Source organism: Manacus vitellinus, unplaced genomic scaffold, assembly GCF_001715985.3.
Source record: "Manacus vitellinus isolate BGI_N305 unplaced genomic scaffold, ASM171598v3 scaffold_6_pilon, whole genome shotgun sequence".
Lineage (NCBI taxonomy): Eukaryota > Metazoa > Chordata > Aves > Passeriformes > Pipridae > Manacus > Manacus vitellinus.
Window position 1 is genome coordinate 17,668,089 of NW_021940750.1, and position 27,651 is coordinate 17,695,739.

General features: G+C 47.1%; 1 protein-coding gene across 1 annotated transcript; it reads right to left on the reverse strand.

Moving 5' to 3' along the window:
- Positions 1 to 9,524: 9,524 nt before the first annotated feature.
- On the reverse strand, positions 9,525 to 13,040 carry NFKBIA (NFKB inhibitor alpha). Its single transcript, XM_029964087.1, has 6 exons — positions 12,860 to 13,040; positions 12,464 to 12,585; positions 11,736 to 11,946; positions 11,154 to 11,242; positions 10,776 to 11,036; positions 9,525 to 10,281 (listed from the first exon to the last, which is right to left on the reverse strand). The coding sequence occupies exons 1-6, from the start codon at positions 13,038 to 13,040 to the stop codon at positions 10,234 to 10,236; spliced, it is 912 nt and encodes a 303-aa protein (XP_029819947.1). The 3' UTR covers positions 9,525 to 10,233.
- Positions 13,041 to 27,651: the final 14,611 nt, after the last annotated feature.

Here is a 27,651-nt window from a genome sequence, read left to right on the forward strand (position 1 = left end):
ATAATTTAGCTGGCAGCTGTAGGAGAGAGAGAGACCAGTGTAGCTGCTGCACTACATATGAGAAGACCCATCCTATCTGCAGCTTGATGCAGCTCATACCACATGCATATACTTCAAACAATTTCCTCTTTCTTCTACATTTCTTGTAAAGCAGCCATGCGTGTTGAGCTCTCACTTTTAAGGGCAGATCTTCAGTATGTATTTCAATCCTGTCTGAGTAGGAGTCAAAAAATCCCAACTGGTATTGATGGGATAAAGGCCCTTACTTCACAGCCAGGAGAGCAGTCAGTCATTGCAGCAAGATCCACATCAATCATAAGTCACAACCATGCAGCTCAGGGACCACAGGGTTCCCTACTGAAGCCTTGATGCCTTGCAGATATTTGCATGTATCACCACTGCCTCTTTTTCTCACCACTGCTTCATAAAAAGAGGTAAAATGCAATCCCATGCAAAGCAGCTCCACCACTCTGCACCAGCTTGAACTTTCCTTTCCGAATAGCTCCTGGAGGCTCAGTTCAGAGGAGGTGAGCTGCTCCATTCAGTGGAGGTTAAAAGCAGAAGACGCCTCTCTGCTTTAACCCTTTAAAGGGGGACATTTTGCAGTGCTTGCTCTCATTTTAAGGCTTGCTTTCTTCTGAATGTCATGACTGTTTACATCCACTATAGGTGCTTTGTGCCATAAACTCTGGATTTCCACACTCTGGTGACAGACTAATGAGGTTAAGTGAGACCATGCTCTGCACATTTCAGTGATCTCACACATCTTGTCTTTTACTTCCTACTGTGGTTTACTGAAGCTGGTCCTTGACAGCTAATGGGATAGGGTTTAGAGTACCAGGCACTGGAGTGTTTCAGTGATGAGGACACTTTCTGCTCTGACTACAGGCTCTGATGTCAGGAGCACTTGTACCCAGTGACCAGCTCTGGATGGGGACTCATGTGCCACCAGAAGCAAAGAGCAACTGCTTTGCATGTGTCACAGAACTGCTCTTTGGGCTAAGTAATGATGAAACATGATAAAAAATTCCTCCCTGTCATTAGGGCACACTTGCTTTTTAGTTCACCCTGAAAAGGCCCCTTCGTGATGGGCCACAACAGTGTGCATCCTTCTTCACCTCTGACTGGGCCAGGGTCACACCCAGCCTGGGACAAATGCTCTCCATCTCCCTGCAGCACCAATAGGCAGGCATGGGGGAAGGAGGGGACACCAAGAGGCAGGATTATTTGTGCCATTGCCAGCACCCTGTGCAGCAGCAGCATCTTCACTGATGCCACATTCACCTGTGCACCTCAGCTCAGGCAGGAGCCTGGCCACCGCCTAGGGGGAGGCTGCTCCCAAGTTATTTGCTTGCTGTCCCCAGAGACAGGACTCAGAACCTCTGGGGATTGGCGGTGAAAATGATATTTCATGTGCCATTAAGCAAAATGATTAATGTCTACACGGAGCTGCCTGTATCCTGTGCTTACAAGGAACATACAGTTTCTATTGACAACATTCAAGGGCCCAGCTGTAAATTCAGTGAAGCGGAATAGCTGCAGAGATAACATTTTTCTTATGGCAATGTTGAGAAGCCATGTGTGGTGGTGTTTCATGGTGAATGTGCTTACGATACCAGGGTATATTTAGAGCAGCCAAAATATGGAATAGAGGGTAGAGGGAATAGGGTGTACATGTGTGAAGGGGGCTGGATGATGTGAGGGTGAGAGACAGACAAGCAGACCTGATGGAAGGCTGCTAGCTCTAAGGAGAAATGAAGTCCTGCCCCTACCCAAGCATGACGAGTTTAATAGCTATTATATAGATGGTAATTGGGTACAAATTAGAGGATTGGCTTTTCAGAGATGGCATGGTAAGCCCCAGGATGGAGGTATGCCCAGTTCACATGACTCAGGAGAAGAGCGGAAGAGAAAATTCTACTATGTCACAATCACAAACATTTAGGAGAAAACATTTTTTGGGTGAGTGAGAAAACAGACACCTGAATTTTCCAATGGGTAAGAAAAAAACTACATAAATTCTTTTTTTCTGAGTCTAAAGAAGTAATCTCCTTTAGTTGGGAAATCCTCAATATGATTTTAATCATATGAATTTTTTAAAAAATGCATTGTTTCTAACTAAAACAAAGAACAGAAAAATATTTCCTTTGCAAAATGGAAAAAAAATGGCTACTCTGAATTATTCTACTTGTTCTTAAATTTGAAGCAGAAAATTTGGAGATATTGGCACTCATTCCCAGGATACTGCAATGCAGTTGAGCTCACATGTTTTACACATACATACACATCTTTGGGAGAAATATCTGCGGTCCTACTTGTGGCATGGAGCTGCCATGTGCTCTAAGGAGATGTTCTATTTTTGTGCAGTGCATGGATGCAGCTCTCTCCTTTTGTCTTCTGCCCCTCAGTACAGCTGTTTTTAGACAGAGACTTCTCAGAGCACCATGCCTAGGAAGGCTTGCTTGATCATGCCACCAAGTGCCTGGAACTGCTCATGGAAGAAAACCAACTGCTGAGTAACCTGCACAGTTTCCCTTTTCTCCTTTGCCTGGACTTCTCTGGAAAATGAAACAGAGTTATCGGTTCCTTACTCTACGAGCACCTCAGATAAAGGAGTTGCTCATGGAGGCAAGTGGGTGGTTGGATCACCTTGGCAGTCAGCTGCATGGAGAAGAGAAACTGGCTTTGTGTGCCATAACCCAGGGAGAGAAGGCACATGTCCTGAAGTCCTTACCTTCCCTGGACCTGCTTTCCTCCCTTCCTCTGGTGTAGAGACCAAGTGTTATGGTTTAGTTGTTAAAATTATTAGAAATGCCTCTGCTCGAATTAAGGTGCAAACAAGACCATGTGCCAAAGTCAATAGTATGGATTTTATTTAACAGTAAATGTGAGGCAGAGAGAGAGAGAAAAAGAAATAGGGAAAAGGAGGGGCGGGAGGGGGGAAGGAAAGAGTGACAGAGAGAGATTAAATAGAAAATGTATCACCACACCGTGGAATCCAGAGGTGTCCCATGGGTCCTGTTCTTCTGGTCTTCTTGGTGGTGAGGGTCCCGCAAAACATAGAGTCCAGTGGATTAATACATGTTCAGGAGATGCCCAGCATCTCCCCTGGGGGGTGAAGCTTTGCGATCTCTTGCGACAGGCTCTGGAATTGTTGCATCAGTTGGATCATGTGCAGTCCCCTGGTGGTGGAAGGCCTAAGGAATGAGTCTGAAGGGGGTTTTGAGGGTCTTTGATGGTCTATGACCTCTTCTCAGCTGCCTCTCATGGGAATGTCCCATGTGTACCTGGTCTTTCTGGAGGGCGGGGTTACTACTCCTGTTTGGTGTGGAGAGATTTCACCATCACACATCCAAACCCCCCCCCTCCACCACCCACTGAGCCCAGCTAGAGCTGATTCTTAACACAGATATATTCTCCTTCCCTGAGCCTGGTTTACTTTTCCTCAGACCTGAGTCTTATCTAAAGTTCCTGTCACAGTCCAAATTCCAGTCTAGAAGCATATTCAAGAGGGGAGGTGCTTCGATGGTCCCAGACGGGCAGTTGCTTCTTTTCAGTTTGACAAAAATCTTTCTATGATTTTGACAATGTTTAAGACATTAACAGCATTTCAGTCTATCACAACAGACGAGAGAGGATGCTGTGGGGAAAGCTTAAGCATTTCTGTTTGAAAAGTGCTATGGCTGGGCTGGGAAAGGGGTGAGATAACCTCAGCAGTGGACCTATGGAACCTACTGGACCCTTGGCTGCTGCTGCTGGTGTCCCTCCTAGCTTTTGCATCCTGGTGGCACTGCTGCCTTCTTGCCATTTCAGTTGCTGAACGTGCCCTTGTTCTGTTTGAACCTGGCCAACTGCAGCTGAAGCCTGCCAGCCTCCCACACCACTGTAGAGTTAACCCTGTTTCCACCTCATTATTTCAGTTTACACAGATTTGAATGCTGTCCTGCAAGAGTGATGGTCAAGGCAGGAGACATGGTGGTTTGAGAGCTTTCCCTTGCTATGGTGGGGTGGTCCAGCCATTCAGCACCAGACATTTCAGCTTGCCAGAGGTCAAGGCTGCAGGGATGGGAGCATGGAGAGGTCTAGGATGGATGGACAAACAGAAGAGGTTGGATGTTTCACTAATTTTTTTTTTTACTTCAACAGCCTACTTCATAGGCTGTTAGAGAGGAGATGGAGGTCAAGTGTGATTGAGGGTCAGTAAGTGGTTTGAATCCCTCTCCTTGGGATTGTTTTCCCCAAGCTATGCTTGGCACAGCCCAGAGTAAGGAGCCTCCTCACAGCTTGGGGGAGGGCTAGTTTGTTTGTTTGCCAGGGCAAAACTTCTCAGAGAAGCTGCTTCCAGGGGTCAGATCTAAGTTTTTGGATGAAATCCAGAAGCACCAGCCTTGACGCATGCTGGAATGGAAACCCGTCCACTTCAAAAAAATGGAAAGAAGAGAGTGGTTTCATTCTGTGTGCTGCACAGGCTGGACAAGCATCCTTACAGACTCTTAGTCCTCCTCAGCTCAGTACTTTCAGAACTTTGATTGACACATAGTGTGTCCTTTTCCCACGCAACACAGCACGGGTCCTCCCACACTGCAGGAGCAAACCCACGGACCGGCTCTCTATTAACACTGGTCCATGCTCCTCCGCGGGAGCTGCCTCTCACTTGACCCCTGGGCACTCCCCAGTGAGAACAAAGAGCGTCGCTGAAACGGAGCAGCAGCATTCACAGAGACCTTCTGTAGGGCCTTGGGAAATTCCCTCCTTCAAGCTACTGAAACCCAGGGGCAATAATTAACCATGCTAAGTGTTACACTCTGATTGTAGCTGAGTGCCCTTCAAGGGCTGCATGTATGTTAAAAATATTTGTGTTTTAAGGCTCTTTCTTGAAGCATACATTTGCTCACATTTTGCTTTCAGCTGGAGGGATGAAAATTTTACCTTGAAAGATGCACAGGAAAAGTAACCTGAATTAGCTAAAACTGCAAATGGAAAAAGGATTTAAATTAAAGGAGTGCAGGCCTGTTCCTCAGAGCAAGGGAGCCCCTGGGGCTGGTAGTGGACAGGCAGGAGGCTGCATTCCTGCAGCTGGAGAGGCAATGTAGCTTGGTGTCATGGCTCATGGCAGCTGTAATAGGGTGAAACTGCAGAAAGGAGTGAGCAGGGAAAACCCCAGCTCACTTCTGACAGGACTGGAAAGTCCTGTTTGGAAAATTGAACAAGGAGACAGTCCTGGGAAAATTTGAGGGCTGGAGCAAGGTGAGGGCAGGCAGTCAAACCTCCAGGGTGTCAGAGTGAGTTCCTGTTTCAACCTCTCTGGACTTCTTGCATTATGGCCTGATAAATGTGTCAGCATTTAAAGGGAGCCCTTTGGTCTTGACAATGCTTCAGAGAGCTATCTGAAGGGACAGGGAGGTGAACAATGCCAGAGCTGTGACAGGCAGTTGCTGAGGCTGTCTGGTTGCATGTGCTGTTCTGGCTGGCATGAGGGGACAGGGCCTTCCTGCTCACTCATCCCTTGGGATACTGTGCAGTTCTCATTCTCCAGCAAAGCACTGGTGCTGGGAGCACAGAAATTCTGGAAAAATCCCTTCCTCCTGTCACCTCAAGTGAGGGCAGCCTTTCGTCCAGGGAGAGATTCTTCTCAGCCACCTCTGCACTCTGTTTTGCAATTCTTTCTTCTAGGAACAACCAGATGCTTAATTATTTTCAAAGCTCATTTTCTACAGAAAAACTATCTGTGCTGGGCCTCTGCCTGGCCTGGAGTCCACCACCATTGAAAATTTCACATTAAAACAAGTCACAAATGCCACTTGTCCTCATCCTTGGAGATCATGGTGTCTTCCCTTGGGTTTTGTTGCTGGTTTCACTTTTTTCTTTCCTCACTCAACCATCTTGCTCATCCGGATCTGAACTGAAGCTGTGAAGCAAAGCCAGCAGCAGTGGGGCTGCCATTCTGGTGACCTGGTGGCCTTACTGCCTTCTTCTGCATCAAGTCCTGCTGAGGCAGGCAGGTACGTGTGTCCACCAGAGCTGGTGCAGGACATGTGGTTGGTAAACACTGTCTGTTGGCCCCTGCCTGGATCTATAGTTTCTCTTGCAGTGTAAAACGCTAAGTACTCAAATAGAGAGCCCCTTCCTAATGTCAAAAGGCTGAAAGAGGAGGAGGAAGGCAGTAAAAGTTAAGGCCTCTAAGTTTGGACTGTGGCCCCTTGTGATGTCCAAGCCCATCAGCAATCAGACAGGCAGGCAGCTCCTTGGGCTGCCCATCCCACCTCTCTTTGTTGAGGGAGCGGAGACACCTACATCCATGTGTCAAACAGGTCACACGGACCAAAGTGTGTGCAAGGAGGAACAAAACCTAAGAGCAGCAGAACAAGCAGACAGGGAGGATGGTGAAAGGTTTCTCCTCATGACTGTAGAGGTCATGCTGACGCTGTAGCCAGTGGGAGAACGCAGGTTCCCTGTATGTGTCTCCAGGTGCAGGGTTACCTTTTGCGCTTGCTTTTTACACTTTACAAAGCTGCAGTGAATGGAAGAGATGGGTTCCAAATTACTGGGGGGAAAATCAGGCCTTGGGCTCTGCTGTCCAGTGTCACCTCCCTGGAGATCTGTATATTTTATCTGTCACCACCATAAGGTTCTTGAGAAGTCCGGGACTGATGCTAAGAAGGGTGAAAGCCAGGAGAGCAGAGGCTGAAGGTGGCCTCTTGCTTGTGATTATGGTGAGAAAGGTCTGCAGTGAGCTGGAATGAAAGCAGGAAGAGGAGGGTGTGGGAGGAAATGGGGAGTTCTGTTCTTTGTGTGCAATATAAGGAAGTATGGGAATATCCTTGCAGGATTTTCAGAGATTTACAAGAATGGGCAGCAGAGAAAGGCTGTGGGAAAAAAAATGTAACCTCATGCTGTGTAATGACAGGTGAATGACTGGTGTTGCAGGTGAAGAGGGAGGGGGAACCTGTGGAAAGGGAGGAAAGGAGAAAAGAACAAGCAGAGGCAGATATGAGTGCCAAGGGCAGTAAGAGCAGAGGACACAGGCACGTCAGTTATGAAACTAAATCTGAACTTCGCAGGACCTTGATCTATAGCAGCATGGCTGCTCTTGAAGCTTGCAGACACACACAAGGCAGTTGGAAAAGGTGCTTGTGAGAGAATTTTGAACTTTGGACCAGTATGGGGAGGCACTGGCAGTAGAAGCAAGAACAAGCTAATGTGCTCTGCAAAAGCAGCTGTGCTGTCTGAATAAGGAAAAAGTGATGCTGGAATAATAAATGCATATGGAGTTCTTGCTCCATGCCCAACAAATGGGACCATGCAACATATCTGCCAGAATGCTGAGAAGACCTCATGAAGGCAGGTTATCACCAGAAACACTCTCAGAAGATCTTTCTAAAGGTATAGGTGTGGAAAGGGCAGAGACAGTGGACATGCAGCCATTAAGAGCACATGTTCGAAACTAGGGGTGCAGGATTGTCCTACAGCGGACAATCTTGCTGTATAATGGAAGTGAACAGGCAAAGCTCTGCACTGAGTAACCCCGCATTAGCAACGCACAAACACACAACATGCCCCAGCTTATTTTGCTAACAAACACATATTCTCACATTAATCTCCATCCTACTTGCTTTACCTGTGGTTCCTCTGCATACGTTACGTGCTTACTTTTGCATGACTGGTGGAGGCAAACAGTAGCAAACCCAGCATGTGGTATTTGGGCAATGATTTGTTTAGCTGCAGAACTTCCTCATACAGTAAAACATTTATTTAATTTATTAAGTCATTGCAGAATTCTTGCAAGATTATAGCAGTGCCTTCCTAGATACTGTTTGTGTAAATATTGCAATGGACAGCAGAGAATGTACCACTGCCTCTGAAACTACTAGACCAGCCTGGTACTACTGATAACTGCATTTTTCTCCATCCCTCTGGCAGTTCAAATGAGAAGTATTTGCATTCAGATGGTATCTATTCAAGTACTTGCATAGCAGGTCCAGCTGTGTACCCAAGCACTTTCAGAGCACTGATGGCTGTAGCTGGTGAATGCCTCTGCAGGACCTTGACAGCATTTCCAGTCCATCTTGCAATGGGAAACTGAGTGGAGCATTGCTGTTTCTACTTCCAGACATGGAATCACTTGAGATTCTTTGCTGTAGCAGCAAGTGAACAAACCCCCTCAATCTCTACTCCCAGCTCAGATTTAGTGGTTGGTCAGAGTGTAGGGTGAGTTTGCAACAAGAAGGGGTTTTGGCAGATTCTCGCCCCGCCCCACACCTGGAAAACTTTGCAGGTTTGCAATGCAGATGTGGCCATCTGCCAGAAGGAACTTTCAGCGCATACACCTGGGTTACGCTTATGCAATTAGAGGGGAAGGGAAATAAAAATGACTCAGGATGACAATTTTATATAAAACTTTCCACAATGGCCTTTGGCTCCCATGCAAATTAGGAAGTACCCAGCCAGCTGTGGTGTTCTTCCTCATACCAGTGAGCCCTCCTTAGAGCAGGTCATGTGTCAGAAACCCCTTGCGAAGAGCAGGGTAGAAAAAGGAATGGGTGTTCCTGTGCAACCTGGGGCCATGGCATTCTCCAGCAGCCTGAGCTAGGCCAGGTGCCAGCAGCACATAAGTCCCCTGGCCAACATACTTGGCAGAACTCCAGCCTGCGTCAGCAGCATTGCTGCTCCCTGTTCCCATCCACGGGGTACAGCACAGAAGGAACAGGGCATGGTCACCCTTCACACAGCTCATCCTTTACCCCGACACACAACAGGCTAAAATTTGTGTCTGAAAGTACTCCTGTGCTGTGATGTGCTGCCAGCAGAAAATGAGGTGTAGGAAAGGACTTGAGCAAAGTGACTCTGTTTCCCTGAATGCTGGAGAGAAACCTGAGGAATAACTGAAGGGGATTAAAGCCATATCCTTTACTGCTATGAATTGGACAAGAATAGCTGTAACTCCTGCAGTGGGGAAGCTGGGAGGCCCCCTACCTGAATTTCAGTGGTGGAAGCACCCTGGGAGTGTTCCCTCTTCCCATGGAAATCCCCTTCGGAAATTCCAAAGGTGTCAGAGTTCCAGCTGGAACTGGGCCAGGAGATAAACAAGAGGTGAGCAGACACAGGGTTGTGCTGCAAACCTCCAGCCTCCTGGAAAAAACTGCCAAGTACTGGAGCTGGAACAAAAGGTGCTATGAGGGCAGAAGTGGTCAGGTGCTGCCACAAACAGCCTAAAAAACCCCGCTCTAGTGGGCGGGGAGCCTGGTGCTGGGTGACAGAGGGGGAATCCCGGCCCCACAGCCCGCCTGCTGCAATGGGTGCAGGAAACAACACCTACGTCTGCCTCCAAAATTAGCTGCAGCAGAAGGGCTGAGAGCTGCAAGCTGCTCAGATGTCTTATCACTGCTGAGGTGAACTACCTAAAACCCCTGAGACCGTGACCCCATTGGTCTACTAGGTGGTAAATGTTTCTTAAAAAGCAAACCAGGCAGGTTCCCATGATCTCAGGACAAAGAGGTGAGCAATGAACCATTCCACAGACTAGATACAGTAATCTGACTTTTTTTAATAAATACATATCTCACATGTACCAAAATAATTATAAACAAAAAATGTACAGTATTTACACAATATACAATTGCTAAAAAGTGTAGCAATTATGACACACATGGTGTGAAACACACTGTTTCCAATGCCCACAGTTAACATTATTGCTACTTTCTCCTATGAGCCAGGAGGTCACCAGTCCCTTGGTCCTACTCCTCCACTTGGAATGCCCCACTGAGAGCACTGACCCCAACCTGAGGTCAGTCAGAACGCCAGGGACTGCCACCAGCCCAACGCAAATTAACACACAGGCTCTGAGAAGAAGGGGTGTTGGTATGAGTCCACCTTGCCATGAAAGTACACGTGTTCCTTGCAGTACTTAATGCCACAAGCAAGCTCTCTGTAATGAGCAGGTTGGATGTGTAGTCTGTTACCTTTGTAGGGCTGAGAAAATGAGCTACATGGCTCTTTATCAGGTGGCGTGAATAATCACAGATCTCTACTGATGTTACATATCCCACTCCTGTATTTAAACACGGGGCAGATCCTGGAACTGTCTTGTTAAAATTATGAGCTCCTTCTCCTTGCTGGGCAGTGTAGTATTTCCTTCCTGTTTTTTCTCTCCACATTGCGACTTTCTTTTTAAATGAAGAAAGTCAGTCCTTTTTCTATACATAGGTATATAGTCACTTCACAGAAAGCTCTGCTTTAAAATGCCAGCTGTCGTCCTCCAATAAGGCAGTCATCATATATAAGCTACAAGAAAAAAAAACAAAAGCTGTTAATGCAAAAATCTTACTGAAAATACTGTATCCACTCTGGGACAACAGCCAAATTCTGCATGCCCAGACTTCAGCAGTGTATACAGTTTTTACACCAAAATGGTTACTTTTGCCATTTAACAGCATTCAGAATGTTAGAAAAACAAAGGCTGGGGAAGAGGAAACCGCCCATTAACTTGAATTTTATCTCATGAGGTTCTCTGTCAGCCACAGAATGGTGTGCAGAGAACCATGTTGCATGAAGTTAACCTCCATTCCCTCATGTTATTTTTTTACTTTTTATTCTTACTCTGTTTATATGCTTGCCCCACTTGCATTTTGCTCACTGCTGACAGCATGACCTTATTTATACATGCCTGTTATACTGCAAGAGGTTACTGGGGCATGTTGTCAGAGCAGCAGTAACAAAAAAACCTACACAAGACAGGATTTTCCCCTTCTCTTGAAAAGAAGCAAACAGTTACTTACTTCATCCTCTGTGAATTCAGGTTCTGATTCACTGCTCTCCTCATCCTCACTTTCCGGCAACATCTGCAGGTCAGCTGTGGTCAGCTGCTTCAGCTTTTCCTGTATGCTTGAGTTGTCTCTTCCCCATGTGAGCTGATAGGGGGAATAGCCCTGATAGGTCACTTTGTTCACATCTGCCCCATGTTTCAGAAGAAGCGACACCAGGTCTGAATTCTGCAGATCAACAGCCAAATGTAGTGCTGTTCTGCCATTGCACGGCTCCTGTGTGAAAATAACATAAGGTTTGGCATGTTAGGAGAGGCAGAGCCGCTGCCAGATCTTTTGATTCTTAAGACTACACAGCCCCACTCAGTTAAAGTCATGGTACACATTACATACCTGTGCATTTACATCTGCTCCCAAGGACAGCAGATACTCGACAATAGCCAGGTATCCTTGAATGGATGCCAAATGAAGACACGTATGTCCTGCAAAACACAAACAAAGGGAAAATCTGAGTAAGTCTAACTCAATGCCTCATCATTTCTTAAAAGTCAAGATGATAGGCCAGGATGCTACTAAATTTGCAATTCATCCATGGCAAAAGGGTGTTTTCCAGAAGAGCTTTCCAGCTTCCAGTGAGCATGAATAACAAGGTTGGATTTTGAAAAGATTTCTTAGGGGTTTTATTCCAGTGCTTGACTGCAACTTATTACAACCAAAAAAGAAGGAGCATGGCAAAAGTACTCACTAAAAATGCAAAATTCGAAGCCATGAGAGACAATAATCGACACAGAGGAGGCCTGTAAGACAGTGGCATTTTAAAGAAGTCACACACTGCTGTGTGCTTAGGGCTCCTCAACTCTCAAATGGTCATAATAATCCTTCTCCACCTCTCCAGAGATCTTTGAGATCTACAGGACACCAACCCTACCCTCAGTGCAGCACATCAAGATAAGCTGTTTAGCAGTGTGCCTGTACCTTTGTAGTTGGTTGCCTGCAGGACAGCGAGGAGGTGGTGTGGCTGGCAGTACTGCGTGAGGACGCTGACGCTCCTAAGGGAGCCCTGCTGGCAGGCAATGTGCAGGGGGGTGTTTCCTCGGAAGTCCCTGACTTCCAGGTCGCATCCAGCCTTCAGAAGATGCTCAGCAATTTCAGGCTGATCAGTTATCACTGCCAGGTGAAGAGGAGTCTGCATTAAAGAGAGAAAAAGCAGCCTGTAAGTTACAGTGCAAACTTGCAGCAACATCTGGACAAGCAGACCTCTCGACCCCTTGGAGATTTGTGCCACCAGCTAAAAGCACACTTGATAAACTCAATTCTTTATGCTTCCCAAGATATTGTATAGTTGCCCTTTCCTCTGGAAGTGATGAACTTAGGGCTCTCTGGACACCGAACAGTCCATCTATATGAAGTGTATCATTAACATCTCAATAAAGAGGGATGCAACTCATTGCATCATATTTGAAAAATGTGGGTGTTAAATGCCACTCTTTCAGGGGAGAGGAAGCATTGTACTAATACCGGCTGGAGCCAGCTGGGGACTTTCCCGAATGCAGGCTTTGATTTAAGTAGGTTTTGATTCAATTGATTCCATCAATTAAAACAAAAAAAAAAATTAAAAGGACTTTTTTGGGGGAATTCCCCAGAGGCCTTGTGTGGGGGTAGCTGGGGCTGATCCGGATTTGGGGCTGTGGAGGTGAAAGTACCTGGCTGAGGTTGTTCTGGAAGTTCAGGAAAGCCCGGTCGCCGGCTGCCTGTTGGATCACCTCCAGGCTCAGGGCTTTTTCCTCGTGAATAATTGCCAAATGGAGAAAACTGCACGGGAAAAAAAAGAATAATTAAGCGACACTCGTTAAACCCCCCTAATGCCACGTTAGCCCCCCCAGATCTCCTGCGGCGTGGCCCGGGGCAGGGTCCACGCGCGGTGTCGCAAAGCCGGGGTTTCGGTTCGGCGGGGCGGCCGGGGCCTTTCCGCGGCCCGGGCCGCCTCTTCCCTGCCGCCAACTCCAGGGACCTTTCCGCCCTCCCTCCCTTCCCTTCTCCGCGCGCGCGGCCCAGCCCTGGCGCCTCCCCGCCGGCACAACGTCCTGCCCCGTCCCCACCGGTCTGCCGTGTCCCCATCCGTGTGGCGAGCCACCCCGCCCCGTTTCGAACACCCCCACTAAATAACGTTCCCAGTCCCTCCGTCAGCTGCTGTGCCCAGGCGGGCGGCCTCGCGGGGCTTGTAGCCGTCATGTCCTCCAGCCTCTTCCAACCAGCTTGCCGGTACTCCTCCTCCTTCATGAGTCGATAAGCCACTGTCGTGGCGGATCGTTCGAGCGGAACGCCGCCCCTGACGGTCCTCCTGGGGTGCTCGTAGCCCTCCATCGGCTGGGGCGGCTCGGCGCGCGGCGGCGCTGATCATGGCGAACGGAGCCTGCGGGCGCTGCGAGTGAAGCGGCAAAGTGGCGGCCCGCCTCGCATATACACCGCGGCCAGGGGATTTCTGCGGGGGAGGAGCCGCCGAGGACGGGAATTTCCAGCCAGTCAAAGCCTGACTGACGGGTCTGGTCCTGCTCGGCGCCGCCGGCACTGGCAGGGAGGGCGGAGCAGCTGGGGCCGCCCAGAAGGGGCGTCGGAGGGGAGGGGAGGAAAGATGTCGGCGCGAGAGGGAACTTGGCGTTTTTCCAGGGGGGAAGTACTGGCCTCTCCGGCGTCCCCGTCGGTAGTTCCCTGCCGCACCCCGGGGGGATTTCCCTTCCCTTCCCTGCCCTGCCCGGTCCTGAGGCTCCAGGTGCCCCCTCCCTGGCGGGCAGGGGGTGTGGGCACCGCTGCGGGGTCTCACTGCACGCTGTGGGGACCCCTTGAACACCCCTCACTGGCTGGGCACTGCTGGCCCTGATTGCACCCTGCATCCACCGACTTTCTATAAGTTCGGTAAGAGGGGCTGTGGAATCACAAAATAATAGAATAATTTGGGTTGGAAGGATTCTCTAAAGGCCCACTAGTCCAACCCCCCTGCCATCAGCAGGGTCATCTTTAGCTGTATCAGGTTGCTCAGAGCCCAGTCCAGTCTGACCTTGAATGTTTCCAGGTATCAGGCATCCACCACCTCTCTGGGCAACCTGTGACAACCTGTGACCTTCACCACCCTCACTGTAAAAAATGCTATCTAATATTTAATTATATCTAATCTAAATTGACCTTCCTATTTAAAACCCTTATCCCTTGTCCTATTGCAACAGGCCCTGCTAAGAAGCCTGTCCCCATCTTTTTTATAGGCTCCCTTTGAACACTGCAAGACCACAGTAAGGTTTCCTAAGGTGACTCTGGCCAGAAGCCCAGGCTGTAAGCATAAATACTCTTAGAAGCTCCTCTCTCTTCCACTATCTGCACAACGGCAGATCCCTGAGCCTGTGAGGATCTTTTTGAGGTCTGATGAGCGGGACTCTTAGGAGTCATTAACCAGTGCTCATCTAACGATCAGTAACAAGTTTTGTAGCCAGCCCAGGGTGGCGAAGTCATGCTAAAATTTCAGGGAACCAAATACTACCAGAGAATGCTGAGGCTGCTACTGCATCTGCCCTGCTTGGGGGGGGGGGGGGGGGGTATCACTTTTTGGAGAGATTGAGGTAGTATTGCAGATGATGGACGTTTATGCTGTCACAACACCTGCAAGTGTGCAGGTGCTGCCTCAGCGTTTAGAGGATTTTGCATCTTTGCAGTGGAAATTTTCACTCTGTTTCAGTGCTGTGGGATCAGTGCTGTGAGAATTCTGAGCCACTCCTGTACATCTAGTTCTAGTCCAGGACTAGATAGGCCTCTTTCAAAGGGTACATACCCATAATGGAACAAAGAAATTACATCTTTGACTTATTACTTTCTCTGCCCATTCCTACTGACTCTTCTCTGCTCCTTTTTACTGCTATTGTGCCATCTGTGGGTAATGAAAACTGGATAAATGCAGGCTCCAACATGGATAAAAGACGTCTGCAGAGCTGAGAGCACTGAATTTTTCCCTGGTGAATTTTTGCTTCGACTTCTCAGATGTAGGGGATTCCCATGAAGAATTTTTCTTCCCTTGCAACTATTGCTGACCTCACTGAGTAATAATGTCTGCACTTTTTTTTCTTTTGTCATTTTCCCATGGGATGGCATCCCTTTGAACAAGAACTTATGAGAAAATCCAAAGATGAAAGGAGGAGCTAGAGGAGAGGGAGAATGCCTGGCTTTCTCTGAGCAGATGTTCCTAATTTTCAGCCCAGCTGTGCCATACCTGGACTTTTTTTCAGTGTTTATCACTTGGCCTGGGACAATCCAGTGGTGCTTTTGGACATGTTTAGAAAAAAGCCATACAATTCTTTCTGTTATAGGTTAAGGGTTATGAAAGTTTTGTGAGTTTTTTGAAACAGTTTCCCCTTTTTAACATAAATTGGCAGGGGAAATTTAATTAACAAATGAATATCTTCCTACCCGCTTCTCTGCAAAAAAGGGAGGATGAGAGTTGGAAAGCAATCTCTTGCTCTGTCTAGCAGGGGAATTGAGCCCAGTGAGTTGGGATTTTGCTAGAACCACACAGAAATTAAACTTTAAAAGTTCTATCCTCACTGTGATGGCTGGAAACCGAGTTCAGCAAAGGGAATTCTTTGCTTCCTTCCATAAATGACCTCCAGGTGCTCTCGCAGGCTACCATAAGGCTATTTTTAGCAATCATTTGCCAGCAACAACCTCTTTTCAGAGGCACATGAGATACTTTTATTTTGTGTGTGTTTAAGCTTGGTGATACTGCAGCTAGTTGTGGGCAGCAGAAAGGTGATCAAAAATGTTTTCTGAATGGAAAGTCATGCCAAGGCCAGTCCACTTCCTGCCCCAGGGAGATGCTGCTGCTCTGCAGCCTGGCCATAAGCATCACAGGGGGCCCCAGACCCCTGAGTATTAGGCAGGCAAAGCAAGGCTTGAGAAGGGATTTAGCCCTAAACCCTGGTCCATATATAAAGCAGCAACCAGCTGAAGATGCAGGGGCAAGTGGAACCCTCATTAACAAATAAAGCTGCTGTCTCCTCTGTAACTCCTCACAGCTACCACAGTTGTTGTACGATATTTGCCTAAGGGGATGGTGTATAGAAGATAGCATAAATCAAAGATTTTGGAGTGGTCATGAAGGTCATCGATGCTGGTTTTGTGCTGCTGAAGTACTGTCTTTTTTTCTAAATTACTACATTCTAGCAGTTCTTCTATACAATTTTCTACATGGTCCACAAGAGAAGAAGAATAGGAAGAAACAAACTCAGCTTTTTGGATATAGAGTGGAGCCTATTGCAACTCCAGTTTCCTATGTGGCCTCTAACCCAGGTGTTGCAGTTCTGGGAGGCTCAAACATGCCCCCCAGGGGATGGAGCAGCTGTACCTATCCAGGAACAGGGGTTGGCCCTGCTGAAACAGGAGGAAAACTTCTTGAATGCTGCAGTCATCTGTGCCAGCCTGAACCCCCTTTTTCTGCTTGTGTATTCTGGTTTAATACCTCTGCTATGCCTGCATTAATTTCACAGGAGTGTTTTTTGTGCTCTTCAGTTTGAGAGGAGATTAATGTTCTCTTCATTTTTTATTCAAAACAGCCTCCGCTGCCTGGTCCAGCAGGCACTTCAGGACCAAGGGACTACCTGAAAGTCACTTTAACAATGTAAAAGGCTGTAACCACGGGAGGTGGATTTGCACCGGATACCTAAGAGCTAGGTTTTGCAAAAGCCTCCTCTACTCTGTATGCCCTGAGAACACAATTGTCAAGTTTGTGGGGCTGCAGGGATGTAATGTTTGTTTTTGTTCTACCTTGCAGAAAGCAGCTGGCAGGGCTCCGAGAAGCAGCCTTGAGTGCCTGAATACTGAAAAGGGGCAGTAGGGTTTTAATTAGTTTTTAAAGTACATGAAGGATTCTCGTGCTCCTTCCTCCAGCAAACACATTAAACTGTAATTTCCTGATTGCCACACTAATCATGAGAACTGTCTAGTGCTGTTGATTAACCAGAGTTGGTCCCTCAACTTCATCCTTTTGTGATTGCTGCTGCAGATACCTATTAGCTGTTTCCTCTTATTAAATCTTGAGGACTGTGCATGGCTCACAGTAAATATACCAGGAGAGGTAGTTAACAACATCCAGCAAGATCTTGGCCCAGGTTGTTAAAACCAAAAGCAAAGCAAATCAGTGTAGTAGACCTGCTGTCTGTACATGTACATGCATGTGCAGCTACCTCTTTGGAACAGGACTCTGGTTTGTTGCTCCAGAAGTCTGTGAACTTTGCTAGTGCGAGGGAAGCCAGGGGACACTTCATGTTGTCATTCTGATAACATTTTGCAGTTAAAATCCACATATCTCAGTCTCCAATTTACAGCTACTATAGAGATAAGAACCATGCAGCTCTGAACAATTAGTCCAGTGGTAAACAAGGAACACATATTTCCCTCCTGCTTTCTAATAATAATATGAGTTACTAATCTGAAAGCTTTTAAAAAACAGCCAAATAAGAGGAAGGAAAATTACTCAAAGTCACTTTTTGTTAGCCAGGATGAGGGCTGATGATGTTACATGTGCCATGTGGCCTGTATGCCTACCTCCTCAAAATTTTTCATCAGAGGCAGATCCTCTAGTCACATACTCCAACAAGCTGAATGGTGGATGCAGTAGGAAGCATATCTCCACCTTATTTGAGCTGATATAATATCCAAGCAAATAGTGCATGGGGTAATTTTTGGCACATAAAGCCAAGATCCAAATTAGGGCATTTAAAATCCTACCCATGTCCCACAGCCACAAAAATAGCGTTAGCTGGGGTGTTCTGATCAGAGTCTAATGGATCTAGATTCCTGGTTGGCTACTCTAGTCTGTTTTTATTTTTTGACTGCAACTTATTTTTGGCATCTCTTAAACTGGCGAATTGCATCCCTGGGAAGATCTGCGTTTCTCTGCATGAACTATGAGCTGTTTGTATATCATCTAGTTGCATTTCTGAGTATCCTTAGGGATGAGATGTACTGTATCAGTTTAAACTGCTTTTATTGTTATGCCTTAAGGGTAAATATAAGTCAAGTCATTTGAAATTGGCTACCACTTGGATGATAAGTTTTCTCTGGTGTCATTCCCGTTTCTCATGTGGAAGCTTTGCTAAAGCATGTTGCTCAAAAAGCTTTAATCTGATGCTTGCTGCCTGATGCAGTGAAGCTTGCTGCCACATGTGTTTCATGTAGGAAAAAAGAGTCTTGTGCAGGAGGAAGTAAAGGCAGATCTCTTGAGCTTGCTGTACAACTTTCCCTCTGGCAATGGCATTGCTCCCCATCAGTATGGCCCCCTCCATGGGTGCAGACGGAGTGGAAGCACCTGATGGGGAAAATATGAACTGGGAGCATGCTAATAATTAAAAAGGGCCTTTCCCCCTACAGGCAACTGTGATATTTGGTAATGTTACAGTCTCTAGTTCTTCCCAGCAAGTGGGAATATTGCAAAGGTGGAGAGAGTGGCAGAGTGGGACCATGCAGAAAACAGAGCCAGTGAGGATTCAGGAGGGGTAGATCAACCTGGCACAATGTGAGCATTCTCAGCCAGCAGGGCTGTGCCAAACAGGGAGCTACTTGCCTTTCTCTTTGGATTACGGATACAGAATGTCAAAACTAGATCAAGATATAAATTTCTCAGTGGTACTGGATGGTATTTTGAGCAAACTAAGAACGTTAACGGAGTTACTCTGGGCCGTTCGAGCCAGGCTGCACATGGGCAGTGAAAGCTGTCTATCTCAGCACATGCTTTGCTCTCAACCTCTACATGCTCCGTGCAACCTTTGTGCCTAAACTTGGTGGGTGCAAATAATCGTGGATAAAGGTAAAAATTCAACACACTGCTCTTCTGTACACACTGGGAGCCTGGTGCAGTAGACAGGCGCATGGGAAGCCTCAGTTAGAAGCTGAACTGCATGTGGGCCCAGGGATTTCCCTGGGGACGGATGTGGCAAACACAGGGGCTAATGAACTGAGTGCTGTAGCTGTTTGTCTGAGCTAGCAGGGGAGCTGCCAGGGGAGGAAGCAGGAAATACTAGACAATACTAACAGTATAACCCTGAGAGAAAAAACCCACAACAACAGAAGATGAACTTTGGGCTGGGTGCTTCCTGAAAAAGCCCAGGAACAGCCAGCCAAGGGACTGTCGAGGTCAGCTGCTCCTGTGCACACCCTCTTTGAAGGAAGGCAGACCCTCTGCTCTCTGCTCTTTCTCCTGGTGAAAGTCCTTTGGAGCCCCAAAGCCCGGCAGACTGCATGGTTCCAGAAGGGGTAACCCCGATCTGCCACCCCCGATCTGTCTTCCAGCTTGCCTGAGGCTGGCAAGGGGTGTCAGCTGCTGCTGCTGAGATAGTTCTATGCAGGGTTTGGCTTTAGGTATCTCAGTGCAAAACACCCACCTATGTGTTCTGGGGCTCTGCTTGAGAAGTTCCCAAGGTTTTAACCTAAGTGTTTTCTGGCATGGCTGTGGGCTGTGCTTGGAGCTGGAGCATTGACTGTGCCAGCAGGGAGCGTGCAGCATTGCCAAGGGCTGGATGTGCTTCTAGTGTGGTGTCCTGGTCCAGCCCATCCTTCTTCTAGCTATACAAGTGGCTGTTGATGAGAGTGGGGCTGCAGTGCCTTGGGTAGCTCAGTTATTCTCTACAGAAGAGCAAGCTGGGAGAATAGCTCCAAGGGACAACAAAGAGGCTGCATTTATAGGGTTATTAGGTGAGCTCTGATTTACACACTGAGAGATGCTAAAGGCAGGCTGAGAGAGGTTATATACAGATTCTTCCAAACTCCAAACATCCCCAAACACTCTGAATATTGCCTGCATTCCCAGGACACAGGTTCTCCAGACAGAGTTATAATAGAATCCTCTTTTCTCACACATCTCTTGTTCCCTTGTATTCCTATTTATTTTCATGCAGCCAACTGTTTACTCTGAGCAGGTGATGAGTGGCAGCAAGTTCAGGGCCACCATCACTTGTGGGAGCCAGGGAATGAGCAGTGCCATCCTGGGGGGCTGTTCACCTCTGCTGCCCAGGCTGGTGATCGGAAGTTGGCTGGTCCTGCTGCTCCAGTGGTACCTGAGCTGCACATGGAAAGGGGGAACTGGAAGCAACAGTGCATCTTTCAGAGTGGGCTGGGACAAGTGATTCATAGTTGGAGCTGTGTTAGGAAGGAAGAGGGAGCAGATGAAGACTGCAACACAGATTTTCCAGCCTGGAAGGAGTTTAAATTTATCTCTCCAAGGTTGCATCCATTCCTGGAATGACTTCCCATTTAGCATATGCTTTTTAGGGCTCTGATTTCTTCAGATTTCATGGAAGTAATTTCCTAACTTATGGCTGTGGTGTTTCCCAGGCAGAAATATCTCTCTGGGATAAGCTCCTGCCTTTCTTGGAAAGATAGTTTGTGCACAGGCAGGAAATTCAGTTCTTCTGTGAACTCCCCATCCTGTGTGCACGTTATGGCGACATCTGGAGGGCCTGCATGTGGCATATTCCCAAGGGCACATGGTGCTGAACATCCCTATATGTCTAGAAACACTGTACAAACGGGGGAAAAACTAATGCTTGGGTTCTTCCTCGGCCAAATTTCTGAGCAGGGAAAAATATAACTTGCTTGGGAAAACACTGACCTCTGGTAACAGGCTTAGGGCCACAAGCTTGGTTTTATGTTTGAGACAGAATATTTGTGGAGGCTCTGAAACACATTTGTGGGAAAGCCAGCAAGGGAAAGGAGATTGAAGGGAGTGATTTTCCCCAGAGCACTGAAGAGAAGCTGTATCAGTCCCATTTTGAAACAAGTGTTTGACAGTCACGCTAATTCTTCTGCTTGCATTCACAGACATGAGCCCTTTTCTTGGCTGCATCCTCTGCTTCCCAAAGCCCACCATCCCACTATGGCCATTGCAACTAACTCCTGTATCCTCACCAGCTGGCAGCTCTATGGCCCTGCAGACCTGAAAGGTAGAGGTCATCGAATTCAATGTGACTGTGTTACCTTGTATCCAGGAGCCTACAGGAACTTGACCCCTTGCAGGATTCAGCGGGCTGTACTGTTACCTTATGTCTCACCCTCTATTCACAGCAACACTCTGTTCATCACATTATATTCATATATATCCTTCAAAGGAGAATCCTCCCTCACCCACACTCTCTGCTGTTCCTGTCATGGTGGTGTCACTCAGTGACTGTCTATCCCACTGGCACTTCCGTGCTCTGGCCTCTGCCTGGAACAGACTGTGGGCTTTGCACTGCTCCGCAAAGCTTTGTACCCATGCGGTCCTGCACTTCTTTAAGACATCACTGGAGTGTGTGAGCATTAGCTAATGGGTAATTATAGAATTATGGAATGGTTTGGGTTGGAAATGACCTTAAAGATCATCCAGTTCTACCCCCTTCGCCATGGGCGTGGACACCTTCCTCTTGACCAGATTGCTCAGGGCTCCATCCAACCTGGCCTTTAACACTTCCAGTGACAGGGCATTCACAACTTTTCTGGGCAATGAACTTCTTGTGGGTGATGAGCAGGAAAAGGACATCTGGGGATTGTGTGCCTTTCCCCCCCTTCCTAGCAAGCACTATCAAGTCCCTGTGACCTCATGGTCATGCAGCCTGCTTGACCATGGAGAAAGCCCCCTCCAGCATGGGGCTGAGCTGTCCTCTCTGGGCAGGGAATGCAGTTCCTTTGCTCCCCTTTTGTTTGGGAACTACCTGCAGATCTCTATGACTCCTTCCATATCTCTGGATTAGGTAATGTCAAATGACAACACATAGTAGAATGAAAATCAAGCCAGATCACCCAGTTTCATGCACAATGTGACTGTGAGAGCTAGTCACACTCCTGTATCCCTCAATATCTTCCCTCAGCTGCCTCATCCAGAGACCTCTGATAAACATAGCTTTGATGCTACTGATCCCAAGGAGCGTAACAATGGTCTGGGGAGACATCATACCCGGAGGAAGGTGTTGATCACAAGGAAGTAGGCATGGGTAAGCTCTTGCTGCTGGAGCAGTGGTCTGCCCATTTGGGCTTTTCCAGATAGCTACAGGTGAGAAAACTTTAGCATCAGGTCTGATCTCTCTACATTGTCATGGTGCTGTGATGCAGAACCTTACCTGTGACCTTCTAAATGTGGTGAAGGACACCTGTGGGGAGATGTCCAGAGCTTGGTCACTGCACAAGTTCTCCCACGTAGGCAGGCACTGCTATGGGGCTGGGGCTTAGTCTGGGTTTGGGAGAGTGGAGCAGTGGGGTGAGCCTCTCTGTGGAGGAGGGGGCAGGAGGGCAGCACAAGTGGGGTCTTAGCTTGTGAGGGTGAGGGTGGGGTGTGCTTAAGAGGGTGGAGGAGGAAATATCTCAGTTTACTGGGCTGTTGCACTGCTGCCTTCACAGGTGGCACCCACTCAAGCAAAATCTGGAAAAAAACAGTTCAGCTTAGTTTAGCCTAGTTTTTTTAGCCCTGTTGAGGTGAGCTGTTGTGAGAAATCACACTACATGTGATCAAGCACGCACTGGCAGACGCAGGAGCATTTCCCAAATGGTTTCTTTCCTAAGGACCATTCAGATGGACCAAAATGCATTGTCTTACAGGAAGGATGGAGCCTCTGGGAGGTGGATTGGGCAGATAAAAGCCTGTCTTCAGGAGCCCAGCTGCACATTAGTTTTAGCTGCATCATCAAAGTGAGTCATTCAATAAAAACAATTAGCTGAGGAAATATCGCTAAACAGTAATAATTATCCAAACGTCCTAGCATTGACCATTTAGATGACTAAATCAACACAATCAATTGTGTTAATGAATGCTAATTCAAATATAATAACTTTCTGTTTTATTTGATTATGTATAAAGAAGTCACCTGCAGTCTTTGGACAGGATGGGGCTGCAGAGCAGCCAGATGCTTGATCACCTGCCTACCCTGTGGACTCTGTGCAGGTGTTGTCCCCAACCTGCCAACAGCACATACACTATCCCCTAGTTACTCTGCGGAGCAGAAGAGGAGTGCTGAGATGATGTCTAGGTGCCTTTCATCTGGGCAGGCAGCAGCTTTCGTGGACTTCAGGGGGACTTATGCCCATACAGAAATGTGGTCACAGAATTACAGAATATTTTGAGTTGGAAGGCACCCACAAGGATCATCAAATTCAACTCCTGCCCTTGCACAGGACCATCCCCAAGAGTCACATCACGTGCCTGAGAGTATCATCCAAATGCTTCTTGAACTCTATCAGGCTTGGTGCTGTGACCACTTCTCTGGGGAGCCTGTTCCAGTGCCCAACTACTCTCTAGGTGAACTTTTTCTAGTATCTAATGTAAAACTCCCCTGAGACAACTTCAGGCCATTCCCTCAGGTCCTGTCACTGGTCACCACAAAGAAGAGACCAGTATCTGCCCCTCTTCCCCTCATGAGGAAGTTCTAGACTGCAATGAGGTCTCACCTCAGTGTCCTACAGGCTGAACAGACCAAGTGACCTCAGTCACTCCTCACATGGATTCCCCTCAAGGTGCTTCACCCTCTTCATTGCCCTACTTTGGATGCTCTCTAAGAGCTTAATGTCTTTCCTATATTATGGCACCCAAAACTTCACACAATATTTAAGGTGCAGAGCGGAGCAGAACAATCCTCTCCCTCGACCAGCTGCTGATGCTTTGCCTGATGTCCCCCAGGACATGGTTGGCCCTCCTGGCTGCCAGGGCACTGCTGACTCATATTCAACTTCCCATCATCCAGGACCCCCAGGTCCCTTTCTGTGGCACTGCTTTCCAGCATCTCATTCCCCAGTCTGTATGAACATTCAGGCTTCCCCCACCCCAGGTGCAGAATCTGGCACTTTCCCTTGTTGAACTTCATATGGTTGGGGATTGCCCAGTCCTCTTATTTGTCGAGGTCTCTCTGCAGGACCTCCCTGCCTTTGAGGGAGTCAACAGCTCCTCCCAGTTTTGTGTCAGCTGCAAACTTGCTTAGTATCCCTTCCAGTCCTGCATCCAAGTCATTTATGAAGATGTTGAGGAGCACAGGACCCAAGATAGAGCCCTGTGGAACCCCACTAGTGACAGGTCACCAGTCTGATGTTACCCCATTCACTGTTACCCTCTGTGCTCAACCAGTGAGCCAATTGCTCACCAACCACATGGTGTGTTTATCCAGCTGTGTGCTGGACATTTTGTCCAGAAGGATATTGTGAATGACAATTCTGAAAGCTTTACTGAAATCCAAAAGATTACATCAACTGGCTTCCCTGTGGTGAAGCCTCTCAGGAGAGGCTACATTCTCCTTCCTTCTTGCCTGAAGTTTTCACAGGGATTTGAATCTCCTAAATGGGATGACTGGACAAAGTCACACAAACACCAGAAATCCACATTGTCTGCCTCAAAATAAAGAGGTATGGAGGGAACTCATGCTTAAAACCAATGATTACAGTTTCAGTCAAGAACAAGTCACACTCTGTAATTCATATTGGAAATGGACCCTCTGGCTCAGGCTTTTTCTGTCTCCTTTCCTCATCACTGGTACCTAGGCTCTGGAGGTCTTCCCCAAAGTGCTTCATGCTCTGGATGGACTGTGATCACGGTTCATTTTATTAAGTATGGGTATAGTTTTGTTGTGTCTGGACATTGGCATGATGCTTGCCACCGCAATACATGGATATCTGGAAACTATGGATGTTATAGATCCAATGGGATTCAGCTTGGTGCTGGAATTGCCCTCACACTTCTCTTAAAGGTGCAGTGAGCTCCTCTACCCCACTGCCAACACACTCACCCTTCTTAGCCCATATCTGTAGGTTCTTGGGAGAGATTAATTCAGAAAAGTTTATTCTTTATCAGTATTTCAAGAAAGGAAGCAGCAAAGGCACCAAGAAGGCAGCCTGCCCTGAAAACTGATGTCTGTCATGCTATTTTCACATCTGTGTAGAAATTGTTATGTTTAGCTCTCCTTGTGCTCTGCAAATGCAGGAAGGAGTGAGCATGTCTGGCATAGAGACTGGTGATGCACTTCTGCAACATGGTGTGCCAGGGTTGGTGAAAACCCAGCACCTCTGAGGTAAGCAGGCTGTGCTTGTGCCTCTCATGCCGATGCCCCATCCACTGAAACACATTTTTGCTTCAGGTGAATTTTTCCTGCTGCCTGCTACCTGTTCTTGCTATGACATTATAGGGTTTTCTAAATGGGGATAGTTTGCAGGTGAATCACTGCGATGTGCTGCAGCAGGTCTGGCTCTGTCCCTCTCGCACTCATCATCCACAGCAGGTCTGGCAGTGAGAGCAGGAGCCATCCCAGGGAGGTAGGAACATTTGCCATCAGCTGAGGGAGCCTGGCTATGTTGTTGGTAGGAGCGGCTCTTCTCTGCCTGTATTAACATTCATTTGCTTGCTGAAGCAGACTTGGTTTATATTTTTTTTAGGTCATTCTGTGTAACATAATCATATTGGAGTAGAATTCTTCTGCCTAATCAAATGAAACATCATGTAGTTAGTTTGTCCTTAGCATTTACTAATGAATGTGATTGTGAGGATTTAGTTTCTCACATGGTTAATAGGAAGGCATTTAGATAATTACAGCTGTCTAGTGTCTTTCCACTGCTAATCGCTTTTACTGCCTGGTTCATTTCCAGACCAGCAAGTGAAACTCTGGCACACAGTTGTGCAGAGAAACTGCCCCTGCAGATATGTATTGCTGTATTCCTGATATGATGGTTTGTAAGTGTGAAGTCAGCTCTCAACTCCAACCTAAATTTCATATGAACTTCAGAGAATCATAGCCTTGCTGTGATCCAGCTTTCCCACTTGGCTAACACTATGCTAGGTCACATAGTCCAGCAATCCCTCTCTGACACTGGCCAACTGGAGACACCTAGGGAAGAAAAAATATAAGCAGACGAATATGTAATGGTCCTTCTCCTGGACTGTGCATCCAGCTTCCAGAGCTTTAGGAGCTTTCCATGCACCTTTGTTTAGCACTTGCAGTGAATTTATCTAATCCCTTGATGGGCTTTGCCACATCTTTGATCCCCACAATGTTCTGCAATAATGATTAATTATAAATATTCTGAACAGAAAACTTCACCAAAACTCTCTGGGTTTTTTGTTGTTGTTGTTGTTTTTTGTTTTTGTTTTTGTGTTGTTTTTTTTTTAAACTACTAAGTGGTATTTTAATTGAGAAAAATGAATACTTCTGTTAAGTGAAACAGGGAATGAGATTTTGTTCTCCACCTTTTTGGGGCACCTGTGATGTGACTGAGCTGTCACCACCCTCTGTTCTCTCCTTTCCAAGCTTCAGTTAGTCCTGCTTCTAACCTGGTTAGTTTTTTCTCAAATGAGAGCCTTTCCATACTTCATCATCTTTTACAGAACCCATTTTTTAATTTTTTTTGCTATCTTTTTAATACAAAGTGCAAACTGTAGTTAAGAAGGATTTATAAAACAGTAAAGTGATGTTAATTCTGATAATTCTTTCTGTTTTGCCCATCATGGAGCCCTGATCTCAAGTATCCATCATGGCTCTGAGATTTGTTTCCTAGTAAAACCAGTTCATTTAAAGTCTGTGACACATATAGATTTCCCCCCTCAGGTGCTATATAGTGCATTTGTTCATGTGGAATTAATGCAAAATCTGACTTCTTATTGCTCTACAATGTCCTATTATGAAATATTTCTGCACTTCTTTGCTGTAGTTTAATCTCTTCTGAATACTTCTGTATCAGCTGCAGCCTTTGCTACTTTGCCCTTCACTCCCTTTACATAGATCATTTATGGATGTGGTAAGAACTTGGCATTGTTTTCTTGGAAGACAAGATCGGGAGTGAGGAAACACACCTATTATACAAGCTAAGTGAAGTGTGTTACAATGATGATAATGATAATTCTCATAAACTTTTTTGTCATTACTCTGTCCTTTGATAGTTATCTTGTTGCTAACAAACAATTCAGTAGCTCTTTAGAACAGTACTATTTTTTTAGGAACTAAGTGGGTCAAGGGGTCTCTGCCAGCAGGGGAATTTCTGGCAAGATGAAGAGAACCAGGAGCAAGCTGTTTTTGGCTAATAATTAAGTTAAAATGAAGACCTGCGCCTACTGCTCTGAGAGGAGGACCCAAGTACCCTTGGAAACTTTAGCATCCCTCTCAACAGTTGCTTTTCAGTTTACTAGGACTGTATTTAATTTTAATTAACAAATTTTATTTTATTTTATTTTATTTTATTTTATTTTAGTTTAGTTTAGTTTAGTTTAGTTTAGTTTAGTGTAGTTTAATTTGGTTTAGTTTGGTTTATCATTACTTCCCCCTCGTCCTTTCCCGTTTATTCCCCTCACAGGTTTTGATGCGGCACCCCTCTCCGTCCCGCTCCCCCCGCGGTGCCCGAGAAGGGCGAAAGGGGAAGGGACAGAGGAAGGGCGCCTCGCCCCCTCCGCGGCATCCGGCGGGAGCATCCCGGCGGGAGCATCCCGGCGGCCCGGCACAGCCCGCTGCCATCCCCGCCCCTGCTCTCGCCGCTCGTCCCTTTCCTTCTGGAGCTCAGGGGAGGGCCGAGGCGGTGCTGGGTTTCCCTCTAGTGGTGCCTGAGCCCTGCGGAAGGATGCAGGGTCCTGTTTGCTGCCTTCTGCCATTATGGCACTGCATTTCTCTCCCCTTGCTCAGTCTGACTGCATGTTCGCTTCTGAGACAAGAAAGACTGTTGAGGGGATGCCACCTGTTGCTGACCCACATTTGACCATCTTGGGATCCTCATTCTGGCAGTGTCAATTGGATTCTCCAGTACTGCCATTGGCCTCGCTTCCTCCATATATTTTCCCACTAACCTACCATCTCCTTCCCTCTCAGTCCCTTCAGCAGCAGCTGCTAGAAGCCATTGAAGGGCTGCACTCTTTTCATCATACGCAGGT

Coding starts and splice junctions, on each gene's coding strand:
- NFKBIA (XM_029964087.1), bottom strand. CDS start 13,040: ATGAAGGAGGAGGAGTACCGGCAAGCTGGTTGGAAGAGGCTGGAGGAC. Junction 12,586..12,859: donor GATGGGGACACGGCAGACCG/GTGGGGACGGGG, acceptor AATTATTCTTTT/TTTTCCCGTGCAGTTTTCTC. Junction 10,282..10,775: donor CTGAATTCACAGAGGATGAA/GTAAGTAACTGT, acceptor TTTTTCTTGTAG/CTTATATATGATGACTGCCT.